Here is a 17,063-nt window from a genome sequence, read left to right on the forward strand (position 1 = left end):
CGCTGTCCCTAGTTACGAATAACTTAAGACTTTATTCCCGTCAATAGAAATGTAATTTGACAGTAGAATGCAATTCCTAGCTGTTTTTGTCGTGTGTAGATCGTTGACACCAAACGTTTTCTTATCCGAAGAGAGTTTAATATGTTGCATTCAAAGCATGGGAAAACTCAAGCAGACGACAGTTCAAGGGGCATAACTCTGACGAGAAGTGGAGTGTGTTGCCTCAGCAGTACGCAAGGAAAGGAACTTCTACAAGTCGAAAGTTTGGGAAGCAAGGATTGGTACACTACAAATGCAAGAGGTATCGCAACAGGTCTGTTTTTATTTTTTCAGGTAATCTTGAACTTTAGCGTGTTAAATTCATAGCTCATAATCGGCTACCAGTAAGTTCGTCACACGGTAGATTCGTCACCGGTCCCGGTAACTTCGCCACAGGAAACTTCGCCACAGTAGTCCGAGCGCGGCTGTTATGTAATGGTTGCACCTCCCCCCCCCCCAGTCTCTCTCTCTCTCTCCCTCTCTTTCTCTCTCTATCTCTTTCTCTCTCTCCCTCTCTCTCTCTATTGTTTATTCTCTCTCTCTCTCTCGCGCGCGCTCTCTCTCTCTCTTTCTTTCTCTCTCGCTCCCTCTCTCAGACTACAGGCTGTTGAGCGGAACTGCTCAATGAGTAGATCTCGGGTTTTAAAATAACAACGCTCGGACTGTGCCGTGTCAGTGAAAACTGCTCAGTTGAGAGAACTGCTCAATGAGTAGATCTCGCGTTTTAAAATAACAAGAAATTCCTCCGATAGGAACTACACCCCCGTCAAAGGGAAATAACCTTCTCAGTTGGTGGCAGTGAGAATGGTTATTTCCCTTTGACCAACGGGGGTGTCCGTCTATACCAGGCCTTGTATAATTTTAATCCACCAATAACTCCCTAACCGTGTGTTTGACTGGTCCCAATTTTTGTAAGGACCGTCTCAGGAATGTATAGAACCTGTTCACCAAGTTTGGTGACGATCGGTCCGTTCATTCTTGAGATCTACTTGCGAACACAAACACATCGAGTGAAACCTATACACACCCCTATACCGGGGGTGTAACAACGCTCGGACTGTGCCGTGTCAGTGAAAACTGCTCAGTTGAGAACTGCTCAATGAGTAGATCTAGATCTCGCGTTTTAAAATAACAACGCTGGGACTGTGCCGTGTGAAAACTGCTCAACTCCAGTTATCTACGTAATTAACACAAGACCACTATATAATGATGGACAAACTGGCAGTTGGCATAACAGCTCCAGATTCGCTATGGATACTGCAGTCGATTACATTGTGTGTCAGGTGGCGGTCACCAGTAGACAAGACTAAGGCCTTGCTCTGTGATGGGCCATGTGGCAGATGGCAACACCCCATCTGTGGCATTGGTATTGACCGTGCAACTTATAGGCGCCTGCACTTGAGCTTTCCAGATCAACTCTGTCCACGCTGCCAGGTTTTCTCATATTATACACAAGTTTCTGATTTTTTTTACCCAACTGTAATGTCTTACACTTATCTGCATTAAAGCGCATCTGCCACTTGTCTGCCCAGTCGATCAAACTGTCCAAATCCCTCTGGAGTTCTTTGTTATCTTCACAAGTTCTGATTTGTTGGTACACTTTCGTATCATCAGCATACATGCTGCACAGACTGCTCACAACTTCAGGGAGATCGTTAATGTATATATAACAAACAAAACCGGGCCTAGCACACTGCCCTGGGGCACTCCACTTGTCACGTCTTTCCAGTCTGACATAGACCCATTGACCTTCACCCTTTGCTTTCTATCACTTAGAAAATCACCGATCCAATTTTTGACCAGTCCATGGATACCATATGCTTCTAATTTTTTCAGTAACCGCACATGCGGAACACAATCGAATGCCTTAGCAAAATCAAGGTACACAGCGTCAACTTCAACAACCTAGAAGAACAACGAACCCGATCCGGTTCTCTTGATCAGGTCATTTACACATTTTTGTTTGTTTGTTTGCTTAACGCCCAGCCAACCACGAAGGGCCATATCAGGGCGGTGCTGCTTTGACATATAACGTGCGCCACACACAAGACAGAAGTCGCAGCACAGGCTTCATGTCTCACCCAGTCACATTATTCTGACACCGGACCAACCAGTCCTAGCACTAACCCCATAATGCCAGACGCCAGGCGGAGCAGCCACTAGATTGCCAATTTTAAAGTCTTAGGTATGACCCGGCCGGGATTCAAACCCACGACCTCCCGATCACGGGGCGGACGCCTAATTACCACTATTGGCCAACCGTGCCGGTTCATTTACACATGCCTGAATATAATGCATAGTGTAGTTAGTAATGGGATTATCACAGAATTTGGCATGCAGTGATCACCACCGTACCTTTGCCTAACCCTTGGTCTTTGAATATAAGTTTTATTTTTTGTAACTGTAATTTAAAACTCAAACCATTTGCGAGCTGCGCAGCATATGTCCTCTAAATTAAATGTATTGTATGTAGGTAATATATAGTTTTAGACTGTATGCATTTAACACTTTCGCGACGGGACACTGATAAATCAGTAACCGCGCTGACACGCCCATGTACGGGACGCGCATTTTTCAGTACCAGTCATACAAGGTACAAGACTCGTGATTGCTTCCCGGTTTTTGAAGATTGCAATAAATTGAGTTGTTTCCCTTGATACACGTGGTTTTCTCTTCCGGCTTGATCAAATTAGTGCAGATTTGCGTGGTGTTTTCGAACAAACAAAAATGAATCGAAGGCGAGCCTTGTCACGGGAGGAGATTCTCCGGATGTTGGATCTTGTGGATCCTGTAGATCATGATACATCGTGTCGTTTTAGCCTCAAGAAAGCGATAATAGCAGTGATATTGAGGAAGAAACAGTCCCGTTGTTGCTAGTACGAGTCGGCAAACTACACGTGGTAGGGGGTGATACTGCTAGACGAACATGTATCTCGGAATCGTGCAGGAGCTATGGGGGCGTGGCAGCACTGATAACAATGGATGGCTGGAGCCTTCAAATCCTTTTGGAATTGTTCATAGGTGTACAGTTGGTACTTTGTTGTGAAAATGTGACTTATATTCAATATGGATTACCTAGACATCATTTGGTGAGTGTTACAGTTTTGTTTCATTTGAGTCAGGATGCTGTGAGTGAATGCGTGATTTGCTTGTTTTTTTCTTTGTACTGTCTCCTTATTTCTGTGTACAATGTTAACAATATTTCAGCTAATTCATAGGTTTTACACCTTGTTTGGTTATAACATTATTTATAATACTTTCTGTTAAAAAATAACTTTTAAAAAAAGCAGTGGAAAATAAAACACACAAAAAAACGTTAAAAAACACAAATTATCCCCCTAATTTCACCCCCCTTTCACCCCCCCCCTTTGCTAAAATAAATCGCGTGACAAACTTATAAATAGCACGACTGAACTGGGCATCCATTTTTGAATTAGTACACAAAATTTGGTGGTGATTGGACTTAGTTCAAGCTTGCTAGACAGATTTCTTTACAGTTACTGATTTTTGGGAAGTTTCTTGGTGGCAAGCTTGGGCAGGCAGGACGTTAACGCCGTGGCAGTGCTAGTCACAATAGTGTTAACTAGTAAATAATTCTTAATTGATAGCATGATGCAATAACTATGTTGTGTGCTAAGCTGACATTTTTTATTTGTTTTCATGTTTTCAGTGTGTAAAATCAAACCAATGGCATCCACTCCGGCAGAGGGCATGAACAATAAGACCATGCTGACGACTACAACAGCTAAGTCAGACACAAGGTACTTTGTGGCAAAGTGTGGAAGCATGGATTCACTTCGCCGTTGTGTCACAACCAAAAGATGGGCATCTAGAGAGAGGGTTTTCCCACCCCAGTCACATGAGATTCTGTCTGATGCGCTTCCTGGGGGACCTGTCATCCTCATCTTCAGTGTAAACAACTGCCATGGTTGGCATGGTTACTGCTGTATGACATCGACACCAGCTGCATCTCTGATGGATGAAAGTTTGCAAAATCAGGAGTCCGGGAGCAATGAGAAACTGCCTCTTAACAGCGAATCAACTGTTGTAGAAAGAAAAGTGGATGTAGGGAATGTGACACAGGAACAGCAGTGTAGTCTTCATAACGTTGAAGAAGAAAATGAGACAGGGAATGTGACACAGGAACAGCAGTGTAGTCTTCAAAATGTTGAAGTAGAAAATGAGACAGGGAATGTGACACAGGAACAGCAGTGTAGTCTTCAAAACGTTGAAGTAGAAAATGAGACAGGGAATGTGACACAGGAACAGCAGTGTAGTCTTCAAAATGTTGAAGTAGAAAATGAGACAGGGAATGTGACACAGGAACAGCAGTGTAGTCTTCAAAACGTTGAAGTAGAAAATGAGACAGGAAATGTGACACAGGAACAGCAGTGTAGTCTTCAAAACGTTGAAGCAGAAAATGAGACAGGAAATGTGACACAGGAACAGCAGTGTAGTCTTCATAACGTTGAAGAAGAAAATGAGACAGGGAATGTGCAATGTGAACCCTATACTGCGTGCATTGACCTTTCTCCCAAAGCAGCATGCAGTGCAAAAGGACACAACATTTTAGGCGATGCTTTGAATATAAACTCGACAAAAAACACAACAGAAGGTATTGGTAAATACGACTGTATCACTGAAGTGTACAGTCTCAGTACTGATCAGGCACTTGCTCAAAATCAAAACACATCCAACAGTGAAGGCAAAGCATCGGACAGCTGGCATTATTTCACCGTTGAATGGCAGACAGAATTCATCAGCAGTTTTGGTGAAAGTTGTCTCCCTTCTTCCAAGACGGCCGATCTTAACCTTCCTGATGGCTCACCCCTCAACAAGGCCCGCAACTGGCAAGAAGTTTCAGCAGATACTGGTGCGCAAGTTTGCTCCCTTTTAGATGAAGTGTGTGCAGATCTGGTGGAAAAAAGAAGGAGAGCAGAAGAGGCCAAGCTAGCTGCGAAGCCACAACCGTTCATACGCATGGAGGGAGATGTGCAGGAAGAGGCGGAACAGTACTGGAGGTGCATTGTGGGAAAAGTGGAACGAGAACTCGGTCGTGTGCACTTGGCTTGTCCATTTGGCAGTCAGAGGTCAGCAAAGTTATTTGATTTCACTTTAAATCTTCAAAAAGGCCGCTAATTTTACTAAGACTCTATTAACTGTTCTACAATCGAAGAATCACAGTTTAGATGGAAAGTATAAGCGATCTATTTTTTCTTTTATTAGAATTAAAACTGTTTGTTATGCTGCATGTTTTCAAAGATGTTGTCATAGTCTTGGTGTCACAGATACAGTACTGTAAATTAGTTAAGACATGCTTGGAACACAGCATTGAAATTTATGCTTCTACTTCTAGTGCTTTATTTTATGCTAGATTTTTTAATTGATTTTGGGGTGTTTTTTATGCTAGTGTTAACTGTCCTTTTGTAATTTCCATGTCTTCAACTACAGCTGTCAAAGATCTGTAAACAACACATGTTCAAAGATATTTGAGATGTTAAACCTTACAGTTATCCTCATAACCACGCAGGGACCTATATTATGGCATTTCATAATTTTGCGAGATTTTTGTAAATGTTATGTTTGTTGCAGGTACAATGTCCAGCAGCCAGACAGTGATATCGATGCCTTCATTGTTTATCAGGCTCACACAAAGGATCTTTTAGGTTTTGACCCTCCCAAAATGACCATAAAGGTAGGTTTGTTTTCAGATATAATTCTGGGGCGGGGATGTAGCTCAGTCGGTAGCGCGTTGGATTTGTATCCAGTTGGCCGCTGTCAGCGTGAGTTCGTCCCCACGTTTGGCGAGAGATTTATTTGTGTGCAGACTTGTGTCCGAACACCCCCGTGTGTACACGCAAGCACAAGACCAAGTGCGCACGAAAAAGATCCTGTAATCCATGTCAGAGTTCGGTGGGTTATAGAAACACGAAAATACCCAGCATGCTTCCTCCGAAAACGGCATATGGCTGCCTAAATGGCGGGGTAAAAAACGGTCATACACGTAAAATTCCACTCGTTCAAAAAACACGAGTGTACGTGGGAGTTTCAGCCAACGAACGCAGAAGAAGAAGTACAAGTACAAGTACAAGTACAAGATATTTATTCACCAATTTTGCAAAAGGATTTCATCTTGGCACGGCACGGTAAAAAAAACCAAAAAAACCAACCATCACCATGCATGCATACATACGTACATTACACTGTCATGCACACACAGACACAACTCACACACACACACACACACAATTATTTACATACTCACACATAACCAGCCACATATCTGCATCACAAATTCACATCGTGAAGAAGAAGATATAATTCCAGAAATTTGTGATTTTGTTACATTTGGATCCATATATATATACATTTTGTAATAAAGAGTGCACGTGTACTGTGTTCTCCTTTGTGGAAATATGTCTTCTTCTTATTCTTTGTTCATGGGCTGAAACTTCGACGTTCACTCATGTTTTCGCACGAGCGGGTTTTTATTTGTATGACCGTTTTTACCCGGCCATTCAAGCAGCCATACACCGCTTTTGGGGGAGATGTGGAAATACAAAAACACACCAGAAAAGCACCACAAAAAAAAGCCCAGACCCTTTCCCATAAAAGATTTGTGTCATTCTCAATGTTTATCTCAAATTAATTACTATGTGGTGCCTGACTTTAAAGGCACAGTAAGCCTCCCGTAAACCATCACAGAGCTCCCCGAGCGTCTACATACAGTACAAGCATACTTCCATTTAAGGGCAGGTGGGCCAGTGCAAAATTGACCAAATCGTTCAAAACACTGTTTTGGGTATTTTAGCAGATTATGTTTCCATAACATACCTATCATCCATGTGTGTCGGTGTTTTTGTCAAAAGTGTCCTATTTATCTGTCAATAAAGACAAAATGTGAACATGTGTGGCATTGATTGTCTTCTGTAGTCGATATTCCCCCGCCAAAAAATGTCTAATTTCAAAGGCTAGTTACGGCTTTGTCCTCAGCAAAACAGTGCATTCACGACATACGAAACTGCGCAGCAGCTCTTGACCTATAACATGACATCAGTGTTTTGATGAATGTTCCATTCACTCAGCCACTTGTCCGTTGCAAAGGCAGCAATCGTAATCGAACGGAAATGTCCTTATTTGGAAGGTACTCGACATCCATTGGTTCGTTTCATAAACCGAAATCGGGAACCAGTTTACTTTGTGAGTGCGCATGCTCAGCTTACGAATTTTGCATACGGAAACTACCGAAGAGACTCTCGGCCATGACGGGAACACCCGAAGTTCACTCGGTTTTACAACATCCTGGTTACACATCAAACGATCGGTGACAACCGAAAGCGAATTTTTCCTTGAGAAACAACCTTTGATACGATAACAATGGCTCGAAATAAGAAAGAGGACAATGTCTTTATTAGTTCGGTTAGCAACAACAAGTAGTTCCGCTGGTACTAGGCCAAAGTTTGGATTCTGTCGGTGTTTCCGATACAGAGGAAAGCTTTGATCTCCACGCAGATCCACAGGTCGCCATTTCCGAACACGCCATGCAGCACACTTTTTACGTCTCGGCACTGGCTTGCTTTGCGCTGAATTTGAGTCAGTTTCTGTGCAGTATCTCCTCGACAAGCAAGTTGAGCATTTGCTACGCAAAAAAACAAAAACAGGAGAAAGTATCCAACATCAGTCAGATTATCGGTAATGTTTGCTGGGCCTGCCATTTCCCGAACGAAACTGGATCAGCAACTGTTTGTATCAATCTGCACTTTCGTAAATTCCGTCACTGTCTTGACGAACTGTGTCATTTTCTTCACCGCGATACACAGTTCATTGCGAAGAGCTTCCTCAGTAAATCGTTCAGATTCCACGTACGATTTGTTGTCAAAAAACAACTCAAACAAAAGTTTCAAACTCATCATCCTCCATCTTGCTTGTCGAAGCACCAAAGTACTGTGTCGATGTAAAACCAAAAGCAGAAAACTTCGAGGAACCCAACAAATCGACGAGATAACGGAAGGAAATAAGTCTCGTTCTGGCTCAAGTAAGTTACCGTTAAAAATACCGTTATTCTCGCATGCAAATACAAACGAGAATCGGGTCATTGATACACGTTTGGCGCTGGGGCAGTATCCCCATGCTGGTTGACAGAGGGAAAGAAGGGATGGACGCATAAATTCTCTGCTGGCGTGCTAAAGGCTAAGTAGTTTGCAATTCAAATAAACTAAGCTGTTCATTCATAACACAGTTTTGTCCTTGTGTGTCTGTTTCAATAGTGTTTCTGTGGTGTTCAATCTTCAATGTCGTTTTTCTCAGTTCAGCCATTTTGCCTACGGTTACGTCTTGGGTTACGCGATTTCTCTGGCTGTAATTTAGCTAGAGCAATATTTTCTTTTGTAGTTTGTGCAGAATATAACATTCTGGGGGATTACGAAGGGATTTTGCTGAAATTTTATCATAGTCATATCCAGATTATTTCAAAAAATAATTTCGCAAGCGTTACCCTAAAGTTTGACAGTTGTAACAAAGAAGTGTTCCTAACTCCAAATATAAATATAATAAACAAGATCTGCTTCGTAATCCCCTAGAGCATACCCAGAAGGATAAAATAAAACAATAATTAGAAGTGTGACAATCACATCTGATGAAAATCCGTGTATCTCCTGTACTCCACTTTTGTCTGTATTTTGACTGTTTTTGTCACGTAAAACAAAAACCAGCAACCGAAAATACAAAAAGTGACTATTCTTTGTCATCATTTGTTCATTTCTTTCATAAAATAACATTCAGACACAATAAAACATTCAAAATTAAAAAAAAGGTAGTGCACTGGCCCACCTCCCCTTAAACGCTCACCAATTGAGAACATCCTAGGTGCCCTCCGTAAAGAGCGAACAATTTTCAAAGAAATATTTTTGCGTGGTTTATCTTACCCCTGAGCCATTGTGAACCCGTGTGATCCAGTTTTCCCCCTTTTCACAATGCAGTCGTCATAGGTAGTCATTTGAATGCGACTCGACGTGAGCCTATCTACAATAGCACGTTTTTTATGCACGAAACAACGGCTGTGGTTCACAAGAACTCTAGCGATGGCTTTTGACTGTTGAGAGGAACGGCGATTTGCACTGATAAACCGGGCCGTCGTCTGCTACGACCCTTGCGTGACCCTGCTTCCGGGCTTTTCTTTTTTTAAACTTTCACAACTTCGAATTGTTCTGATCTTGTCTTGATGAAAAACGAATTCTTTTATGATTAAAGAATGTTTGTGTAACAAGCTGTCAATTTATTATTTAGATTTTAAAAGTTAGGTCTAGCGCAAAAACGAGGCGCCATTGTTCTTCAGGGCCAAGTCCACGAAAATAAATTCTTGGAAAATGTCTCACGCTCGACAGAAAGCAGCCAGGATGTTCCCGTTCGGTGAGCGTTCAAATGGAAGTATGCTTGTACTGTATTTAGACGCTCGGGGAGCTCTGTGATGGTTTACGGGAGGCTTACTGTGCCTTTAAAGAACACACTCAGGATCCGCCAACAGTGTTCCCACATTGCAAGTGGCATTTTATGACAGGTATTATATATTATGTTCAAGAATAGACAAAGGGACAAAAGAAAGTGTGCTCTTTTGGAATATATATGTCCTAGTCAACAGCACCATCTTTTAAAATGTTTAATTACTTATTTATTTAAAAAAAAAAAAGAATTTTTGAAGAATTGTTGGTTGTAAATGTTATGCATCCTGTTTCAATATATTTAACATCAGCTTCTTTCGTCTGTTTTTTTCTTCTTCAGAATAGTGACAGAGAAAAGTGCGACTACACAGTGCTGGAGCTAAAACGTTACTGCGAACTTCTCCTTGCTTATGATGCTCGTTGCATAGAGACTTTGTTTCTTCAAGATTCAACCATCATTCAGGCCTCCAGCCAGTGGAGACAACTGCAGAAATACAGGCAGCAGTTTTTGACCAGGTAAGGGGAATTCGACCATACTAGGTTTGGATGTAGGCTTGAGGGATTACATGCTAGCGCACAGTCATTCATGCGTGTGCTGTGCCCAATTAACCCTTACACTGGTGCAATTCTGTAACACATGTTACATAGCCACTGGTGAATTAACAGAGAGAAAAATAAAGAAAAACGGTCATATATAGGTTTTCACATCCATGGGAGGTAATCGGAACCGACCAAACAGACTGAGCCAGTTGCGCGACATGTCGTGACAACCAGGTGACAGTATACGTAAAGTAGCGCGACATATGCCGTGACAACCAGCCTAAGGGTTAACAGAATTGCTAAATTCGCAGAATCAGCAAGTACACTGCCCAATACTGAAAATCGGCACCGTTTTGCCATAAATGTGTAAAGGCCTCTAAAACTTTCCCATTTTGTAAAATCCGTAGCCATTCTGTAACTGTTTGTGTCATTGTGTCAACAAAAAAATTGCACTTGCTTTGCTTAAGCTCCCTATCATGGTTTGTATGGGCTGTGTTGGTCCCTGTTGAGCATTACTCCAAAAATGACATAACTTGCCATAACTTTCAAATCCAAAATTGGCTGCGAAGAGTTTTGTCGATTATTGGAGATGGTTAAAATTTTGCCGATTCCGCGAATTAGGCAATTCCGTGAATAGGCCATGACACATGCACATTTACACACGTGCAGATACGAACACATGTGTCTTGTGTATAAGCATTTGAATGCCTACTTCTGTCTTACCCACAAGGCATCATCACATGGTTGCGTACACACACGTACACATTCACACTCACTCTTTCTCTTGCTCTCTGTAATCATATCCTATGTATTATGAAAATGATTTTGTCCACAGAAAGTGCCTTAGTGACGCCCTTAATTGACTCCAACGGTGTGCAGAAACTTCACCGCACTGTATTCACTCTCTCGATATTTTCTTCTCTTTATCCCCTTTCTCTCTCTCTCTCTCTCTCTCTCTCTCTCTCTCTCTCTCTCTCTCTCTCTCTCTCTCTCTCTCTCTCTCTCTCTCTCTCTCTCTCTCTCTCTCTTTCTCTCTCTCTGTGCCTCTATTTCTCTCTCTCTGTCTCATCATATCCTATTACAGTGGTCGCCGCTTAATAAAACCACTTCTGGACCGACGAAAAATAGCTTTAATAAGCGGCGGATTTATTAACCGGCGGTCCAGGAATACGTCATTTTCGAAAAAAAAAAACCTCTTTTGTTTACGTCACTCAGTCACTTTCTTTCGTCATTTACACTTGTTTGAATCTAAACAAAACTTCACGAAGGATGTTGAACTTTTGTTTTAATTATGTACATGTACGTGTACTTTGATCACTTCGGTACATCAATAATTTCACTGTCACCGTCACGAATCATTACTCGGCAGAGAAGAACGATTTTATGAGTGTTTGTTTGTTGGTCGTCTTCCACATCAGAACAAGATAATGTGAGTTTTAGTCACAAACTACGTGATTTCTCTGAGAAAACTGGCTTTAATAAGCGGCGGGTTGGTTTTATTAACCGGCTTTTTCTAATACATAAGATATAGTGATAAATCCGGACCGTCTGAAATCGGCTTTTATAAGCGGCTGGCTCTATTAACCGCGGTTTTATTAAGCGGCGTCCACTGTATCAAAATCATTTTGTCCACAGAAGGTGCCTTGACAAGTACCTAAGTGACGCCCTCGGATCCAACGGTGTGCAGAAGCTTCACCGCACTGTGGAGAACAGTGGTCTGAAGGGTCTTCAGCAGCCTCCTGCCCGTGTTGCTAAGCTCATCTACATCATTGTCAGGCTTCTGCAAAACGCTGTGTAAGTTGGAAGTGAATTGTGAATGTGAATGGTCATGTTTTTGTTGACGTTTTGGTATCTGAATGGGTGCGTGTATGTTTGTCAGTGTGTGTGTGTGTTTGTCAGTGTGTGTGTGTGTGTGTGTGTGTGTGTGTGTTTGTGTGTGTGTGTGTGTTTGGTGTTAGATATTATATGATGTTTGTATACCTAATTTATTTCACATATGAAATCTGACTACATGAAAAGTAAGTGGGAACAAACTTTGGCCATTTCTAAGATGTGTATGTTTTGGAATTTTAGTTGAAGGACTCAGTGAGTGAGTGTGAGTGGGTAAAACATGTATTGATGATAGGAAACATGCTAGAATTGTATTGGTAATTTTTTTCTGTAATATATATTTGTTTTTTCCCCCTGTTTCAGAGACATTGTGAGAGGCAGACCTTTGAATGTTTTTCGATTGGATGGTTCAGAAGAGAGGAGCATTCTGCTAAAGATTCGGCAAGCAGATATCACACTGGATGAAGTAAATGCAATCATACACAGGTTTGTTCTTTTGGAATTCCTCCGAAAGCGGCGTATGGCTGCCTAAATGGCAGGGTAAAAACGTTCATACACGTAAAATTCCACTCGTGCAAAAACACGAGTGTATATGGGAGTTTTAGCCCACGAACGCAGAAGAAGAAGATGTTTTTTTGGAAAATCGTGTTTTTTGGGTGCAAGTGTATTTTATTTATTTTCATTTATCATTTTTCGCAAGTGCAGGTTTGTGTGTGTGTGTTTGTGTGTGTGGATGAGTGCCTCAGATCTGTGGGTAACCTCACTGGACTATATGAATTTTTATCTTTATCCTTCATGCAGATTGCAAGAAGAGATTGATGGAGGGAAGAACTCTGTGATCCAAGAGCAACCAGGCGCCAAGAAGGAACTGGAATCGTGGCTGTTATCACTTCGCTTCCAGGACTTTCAGGCCTACCCCCCAGCCAGGGATTCATGACAACAAACAGACCAAGAAACTTGAACAAGCAGCACCAAAAAAGACTTGGAGTCGTAGCTGTTATCTCTTCGCTCTCAGGACTTTCAGGCCTACCCCCCTGCCAGGGATTCATGACAACCGACAGGTCATTAGAAACTCCAACATAAAAACACAAACAAGAAACTTTGAATCACAGCTGAAATTATTGTTTTGAATACTTTCAGACCTTATATACCCTCCCTCTTTTGGAGGACTCATTATAAAACTTGATCAGCAACTTTGTAGTGCTATGTCTCAAGAAAGTTCACCATGCAACCAACAGGCCATTGAAAAGAAGTTGCATGTATGCGATGATCACATGAAATTGCAATGATCATGTCTGTTCAAAGAAATTAAGTTTTAGCTTTATTTTTTATGCCATGCACAAATTAAGTTTTTTTCAGTATGTGATTATTGGGTGAATTACAAATGTATTAATTGCAATGCAAAATTGAAATACATTCTGCAAACATGAAAAAAAAATTCAGAGTATGTGCAATATTGTTCAGCAAAGCATCAAAACCTGATGTATTGTAACTGGTTGACTGTTTGGTTATGTGCTGTAAGCAAAACAGATGAGTAACACATGTAAGTAAGTCATTTATTTTTATTTTTCATAAAAATAGAATAATTATCACATTGCAGCAGTCAAAATTTGTCTCTTGTACTTTTCTCCTGTTTGTGGACAGCAAAGACAACGAAATCAATAAATACTGTGTGTAGATGAGAGGAATATCACAGAGACCTCAGAGAAAACTTTCAGTATTTCGGTTAAACATTTATAAAACATGTATGATTTATTATGCTCTTCCTGAAGTAAAAACCTACACTTCCTCTCCTACCGACATGTGCAAAGAAATGCAACTTTCACTAGCGTGTTGTTTTCATTTGAATATTTTTTATATATGATTTAAATTTTTCTCAGAAGAAGACAAGTTTTTACGCCCTAGCTTTTCTTTGATAAAAACTGGAAATATTCAGTAAGCTTTCCACAGAATGAATTGGATCCCAACACTCAAGAAAACCCCCCAGCTAGGTTACAGTTTACCCAAGCAACCAAGTTTGTCAGCAGAGCCAAGCATTCAAAAAGAACCTCTTGGGGGCAAACACACATCTATGACAGGTGAATCCAGCTCGCAGAAATATATGAAAAAAGAATGAAGGGCACATTTTAGGACATGTATTTGCATAAAACAGTTGATGTTCAAAGATTACTTTGAGCTGGTGTCTTTGATAAACCAAAATAACCCTCATCTCTCACACTGTACATCAAGTGATGTGGACTATGTCATCCATGTCCAACCTTCCTGTGTGGGAGACATTAAACACTGACTTTAACAGTCAGCAGAACACCAAAATGTGATTTCACATTTACCTTCTCATGGATAAAAGGTGCAGAAAAAGGTCGGGAGGATTGCATGGCCAATTCCCCTGCTACTGTGAAATCATTTTTCACCATAACGTAAATGGTTTTCAAGAGCAAAAGTGCAAACAGCTAGTGTCTCCATGTATAAGTTTTGCAAAAATTGTGAAAGCAATTGTGTTTTATAGTAAATTTCTCATCCAAAATTCCTGCAGGTGACCAGGTGTGTTCAACAGTACATTCCTTTTACTAAATTTCTGTTACCTCACAACATACGAGAGCAAACGTATGTGTTTCATGATAAGTTCGTCTTTCCAAATTTCTGTTAACTCACATTGCAAGAACAATAAAAGTCTTTCGGCCAGGTTTGTTTTGGCATGTCAGGTTTCAAAGTCTCACACTATAATGGGTTTCTCACTACCGATGTGTTGGTATTCCGTGTTGTACATTTTGGGTGCGGTGCAGACGGACTTGGTTCCGGGCTGAGGGAGGGTGAAGGGGGAATCAACGGCACAGTAGTAGTTCTCCTTCTGTCGGACGTGGTCCTGCTTCAGGAAGTGGTCTGTGTACTCTGACTTCAAACCTCTGCAAGAATAGAGAGATAGTAACGTCAGTTGAATAATTGACAATTGCAGTCAATAGGGGTACCCAAAAGAATATTTAAAGTGTGCTGTGACAAAATCATTTAAGACACAACTCTTTGAGTACAGACAGACATGCACGAACGGACACACACACACACACACACACACACACACACACACACACACACACACACACACGCACACACACACGCAGGGGTAATTGAAGTACAATGACTTGTTCTTAATTGGGAAATTTGCACACTTCTTGATAAACTCTTGTTTAAACCAACACATGATGTCATGCAGCTTCATCTTGAAAAAGTAACCTGTCATACAGTAATATCATGAAAGCTAGAATTACAAAACCAAATTCTTTTGATGGCAAGAATAATGCACATGCAAGAATAAAAGATGCATGTCCAAAAAGATTTCATATACATGGTACAGGAGATAATCGCAAGATCAATATTGTGACTTACCCATGAGGCACTGGCACCATGGCTTTGGGTAGGCGAGGGATTTTGGTTGCTGACGGAAACACCATGGTGTCTCTCATTGGTAGCCGCTCTCGGGGTACTGTGTGTTTCGGCAAAGGACTGAAAAAGAGAGATACAATTTCCAAGTTATGAGGAATTTTTCTGAATGTTTACCACTCGTCTGCCTCTCCTGGAGAAGTTTATTTTCAGCGTGTGGCATCCCATCCACAAACCCCAGCCCACACCCATGTTAAGATGCCCACTTCCAAGACCGCCCCACTTCTATATTTAAGACTTTAGTTTTCCAGATTTTTCTGTTAATAACGTATTATACATTATTTGTATTGTTGACCAAAATATGACATTTTACACAGATTGAGACAGTCAGTGTTCCTCCGAGATCGCGCTAGCAATTTGAACAATGACTGTCGAGATCTGTGTAAAATGTCATATTTTGGTCAAAAATACAAATAACATTTATGTATCGATCGATTCTGGTTAGAATTCGTTTTTACATTTAGTCAAGTTTTGACTAAATGTTTTAACGTAGGGGGGGAATCGAGACGAGGGTGTGGTGTATGACAGTGTGTATGTGCGTGTGTGTGTGTGTGTGTGTGTGTGTGTGTGTGTGTGTGTGTGTGTAGAGCGATTCAGACTAAGCTACTGGACCGATCTTTATGAAATTTGACATGAGAGTTCCTGGGTATGATATCCCCGGACGATTGTTTTCATTTTTCGATAAATACCTTTGATGATGTCATATCCGGCTTTTTGTAAAAGTTGAGGCGGCACTGTCACACCCTCATTTTTCAATTAAATTGATTGAATTTTGGCAAAGCAATCTTCGACGAAGGCCGGGGTTTGGTATTGCATTTCAGCTTGGTGGCTTAAAAACTAATGAGTGAGTTTGGTCATTAAAAATCGGAAACTTGTAATTAAAATTATTTTTTTGTTAAACGATCCAAAAACAATTTCATCTTATTCTTCGTCATTTTCTGATTCCAAAAACATATACATATGTTATATTTGGATTAAAAACAATCTCTGAAAATTAAAAATATAAAAATTATGATCAAAATTAAATTTCCAAAATCGATTTAAAAACTATTTCATCTTATTCCTTGTCGGTTCCTGATTCCAAAAACATATAGATATGATATGTTTGGATTAAAAACACGCTCAGAAAGTTAAAACGAAGAGAGGTACAGTAAAGCGTGCTATGAAGCACAGCGCAACCGCTGCCGCGCCAAACGTAAACACGCTCGTCACTTTCACAGCGTTTTGCACTCGCGCCGGACTACGTTCAGTTTCATTCTGTGAGTTCCACAGCTTGACTAAATGTAGTAATTTCGCCTTACGCGACTTGTTAGTGTTTATGATTAAACGCACACAAACATGCACTATTTTGTAGCCTAAATATGAAGTTTTGTCGGCCTCTGACGTCACATGGCTCGAAGAAGGGTAACTCAGCTGGGAGAGCACTGGACTAATGATCTTTGGGTCACGGATTCGAATCTAGACCAGGACAGACAGGGGTCAACTTTGTGTGCAGACTCAGAGACGGTATCCATGTCCCACCCCTGTGTCACCACAGTTGCACGTAAAAGACCTCGGTCATTCTGCCATAAGTATGGGCGACTGATTTATACACCTAAACACGCACACAGTCATCTAGGCAGCGCAGCACTTGTTGCTGCTCGCTTTTCACTGGGAGGAAGAAACCTGAATAGACGATTTTTGGAAATAACTCTGTCAGGTTTGTAAGGGTATGTTGTGGAAGAGTTACCCTTTCTTGCAAAACAGCAGACAAACAAGGAAGGGACCAATCACCAGCGAGGG

The 17,063-nt window shown here is 41.1% G+C and overlaps 2 protein-coding genes across 2 annotated transcripts in view; one reads left to right on the forward strand and one right to left on the reverse strand.

The window, feature by feature from the left end:
* Window positions 1-13,636, forward strand: LOC138970707 (uncharacterized). The gene is made up of 7 exons (XM_070343194.1): window positions 1-313; window positions 3,710-5,129; window positions 5,632-5,734; window positions 9,817-9,992; window positions 11,652-11,810; window positions 12,210-12,332; window positions 12,648-13,636. The coding sequence occupies exons 1-7, from the start codon at window positions 142-144 to the stop codon at window positions 12,781-12,783; spliced, it is 2,289 nt and encodes a 762-aa protein (XP_070199295.1). The 5' UTR covers window positions 1-141; the 3' UTR covers window positions 12,784-13,636.
* Window positions 13,395-17,063, reverse strand: part of LOC138970710 (stabilizer of axonemal microtubules 3-like) — an 18,211-nt gene continuing 14,542 nt past the window's right edge. The window contains exons 5-6 of the mRNA XM_070343197.1: window positions 15,228-15,344; window positions 13,395-14,749 (exon numbers count right to left, since the gene is read on the reverse strand). Of these exons, the coding sequence (XP_070199298.1) occupies window positions 14,560-14,749; window positions 15,228-15,344 (307 nt within the window). The 3' untranslated portion in view covers window positions 13,395-14,559. The remainder of the gene's footprint in view (window positions 14,750-15,227; window positions 15,345-17,063) is intronic.

This window comes from Littorina saxatilis, linkage group LG7 (assembly GCF_037325665.1).
Source record: "Littorina saxatilis isolate snail1 linkage group LG7, US_GU_Lsax_2.0, whole genome shotgun sequence".
Classification (NCBI taxonomy): Eukaryota; Metazoa; Mollusca; class Gastropoda; order Littorinimorpha; family Littorinidae; genus Littorina; species Littorina saxatilis.

Excerpts from the sequence above, each read along its gene's own strand:
- LOC138970707 (XM_070343194.1), top strand. The coding sequence starts at position 142 with ATGTTGCATTCAAAGCATGGGAAAACTCAAGCAGACGACAGTTCAAGG. Across the intron at positions 314-3,709 it reads TGCAAGAGGTATCGCAACAG|TGTGTAAAATCAAACCAATG; the intron begins GTCTGTTTTTAT and ends TCATGTTTTCAG. Across the intron at positions 5,130-5,631 it reads TGTCCATTTGGCAGTCAGAG|GTACAATGTCCAGCAGCCAG; the intron begins GTCAGCAAAGTT and ends TGTTTGTTGCAG.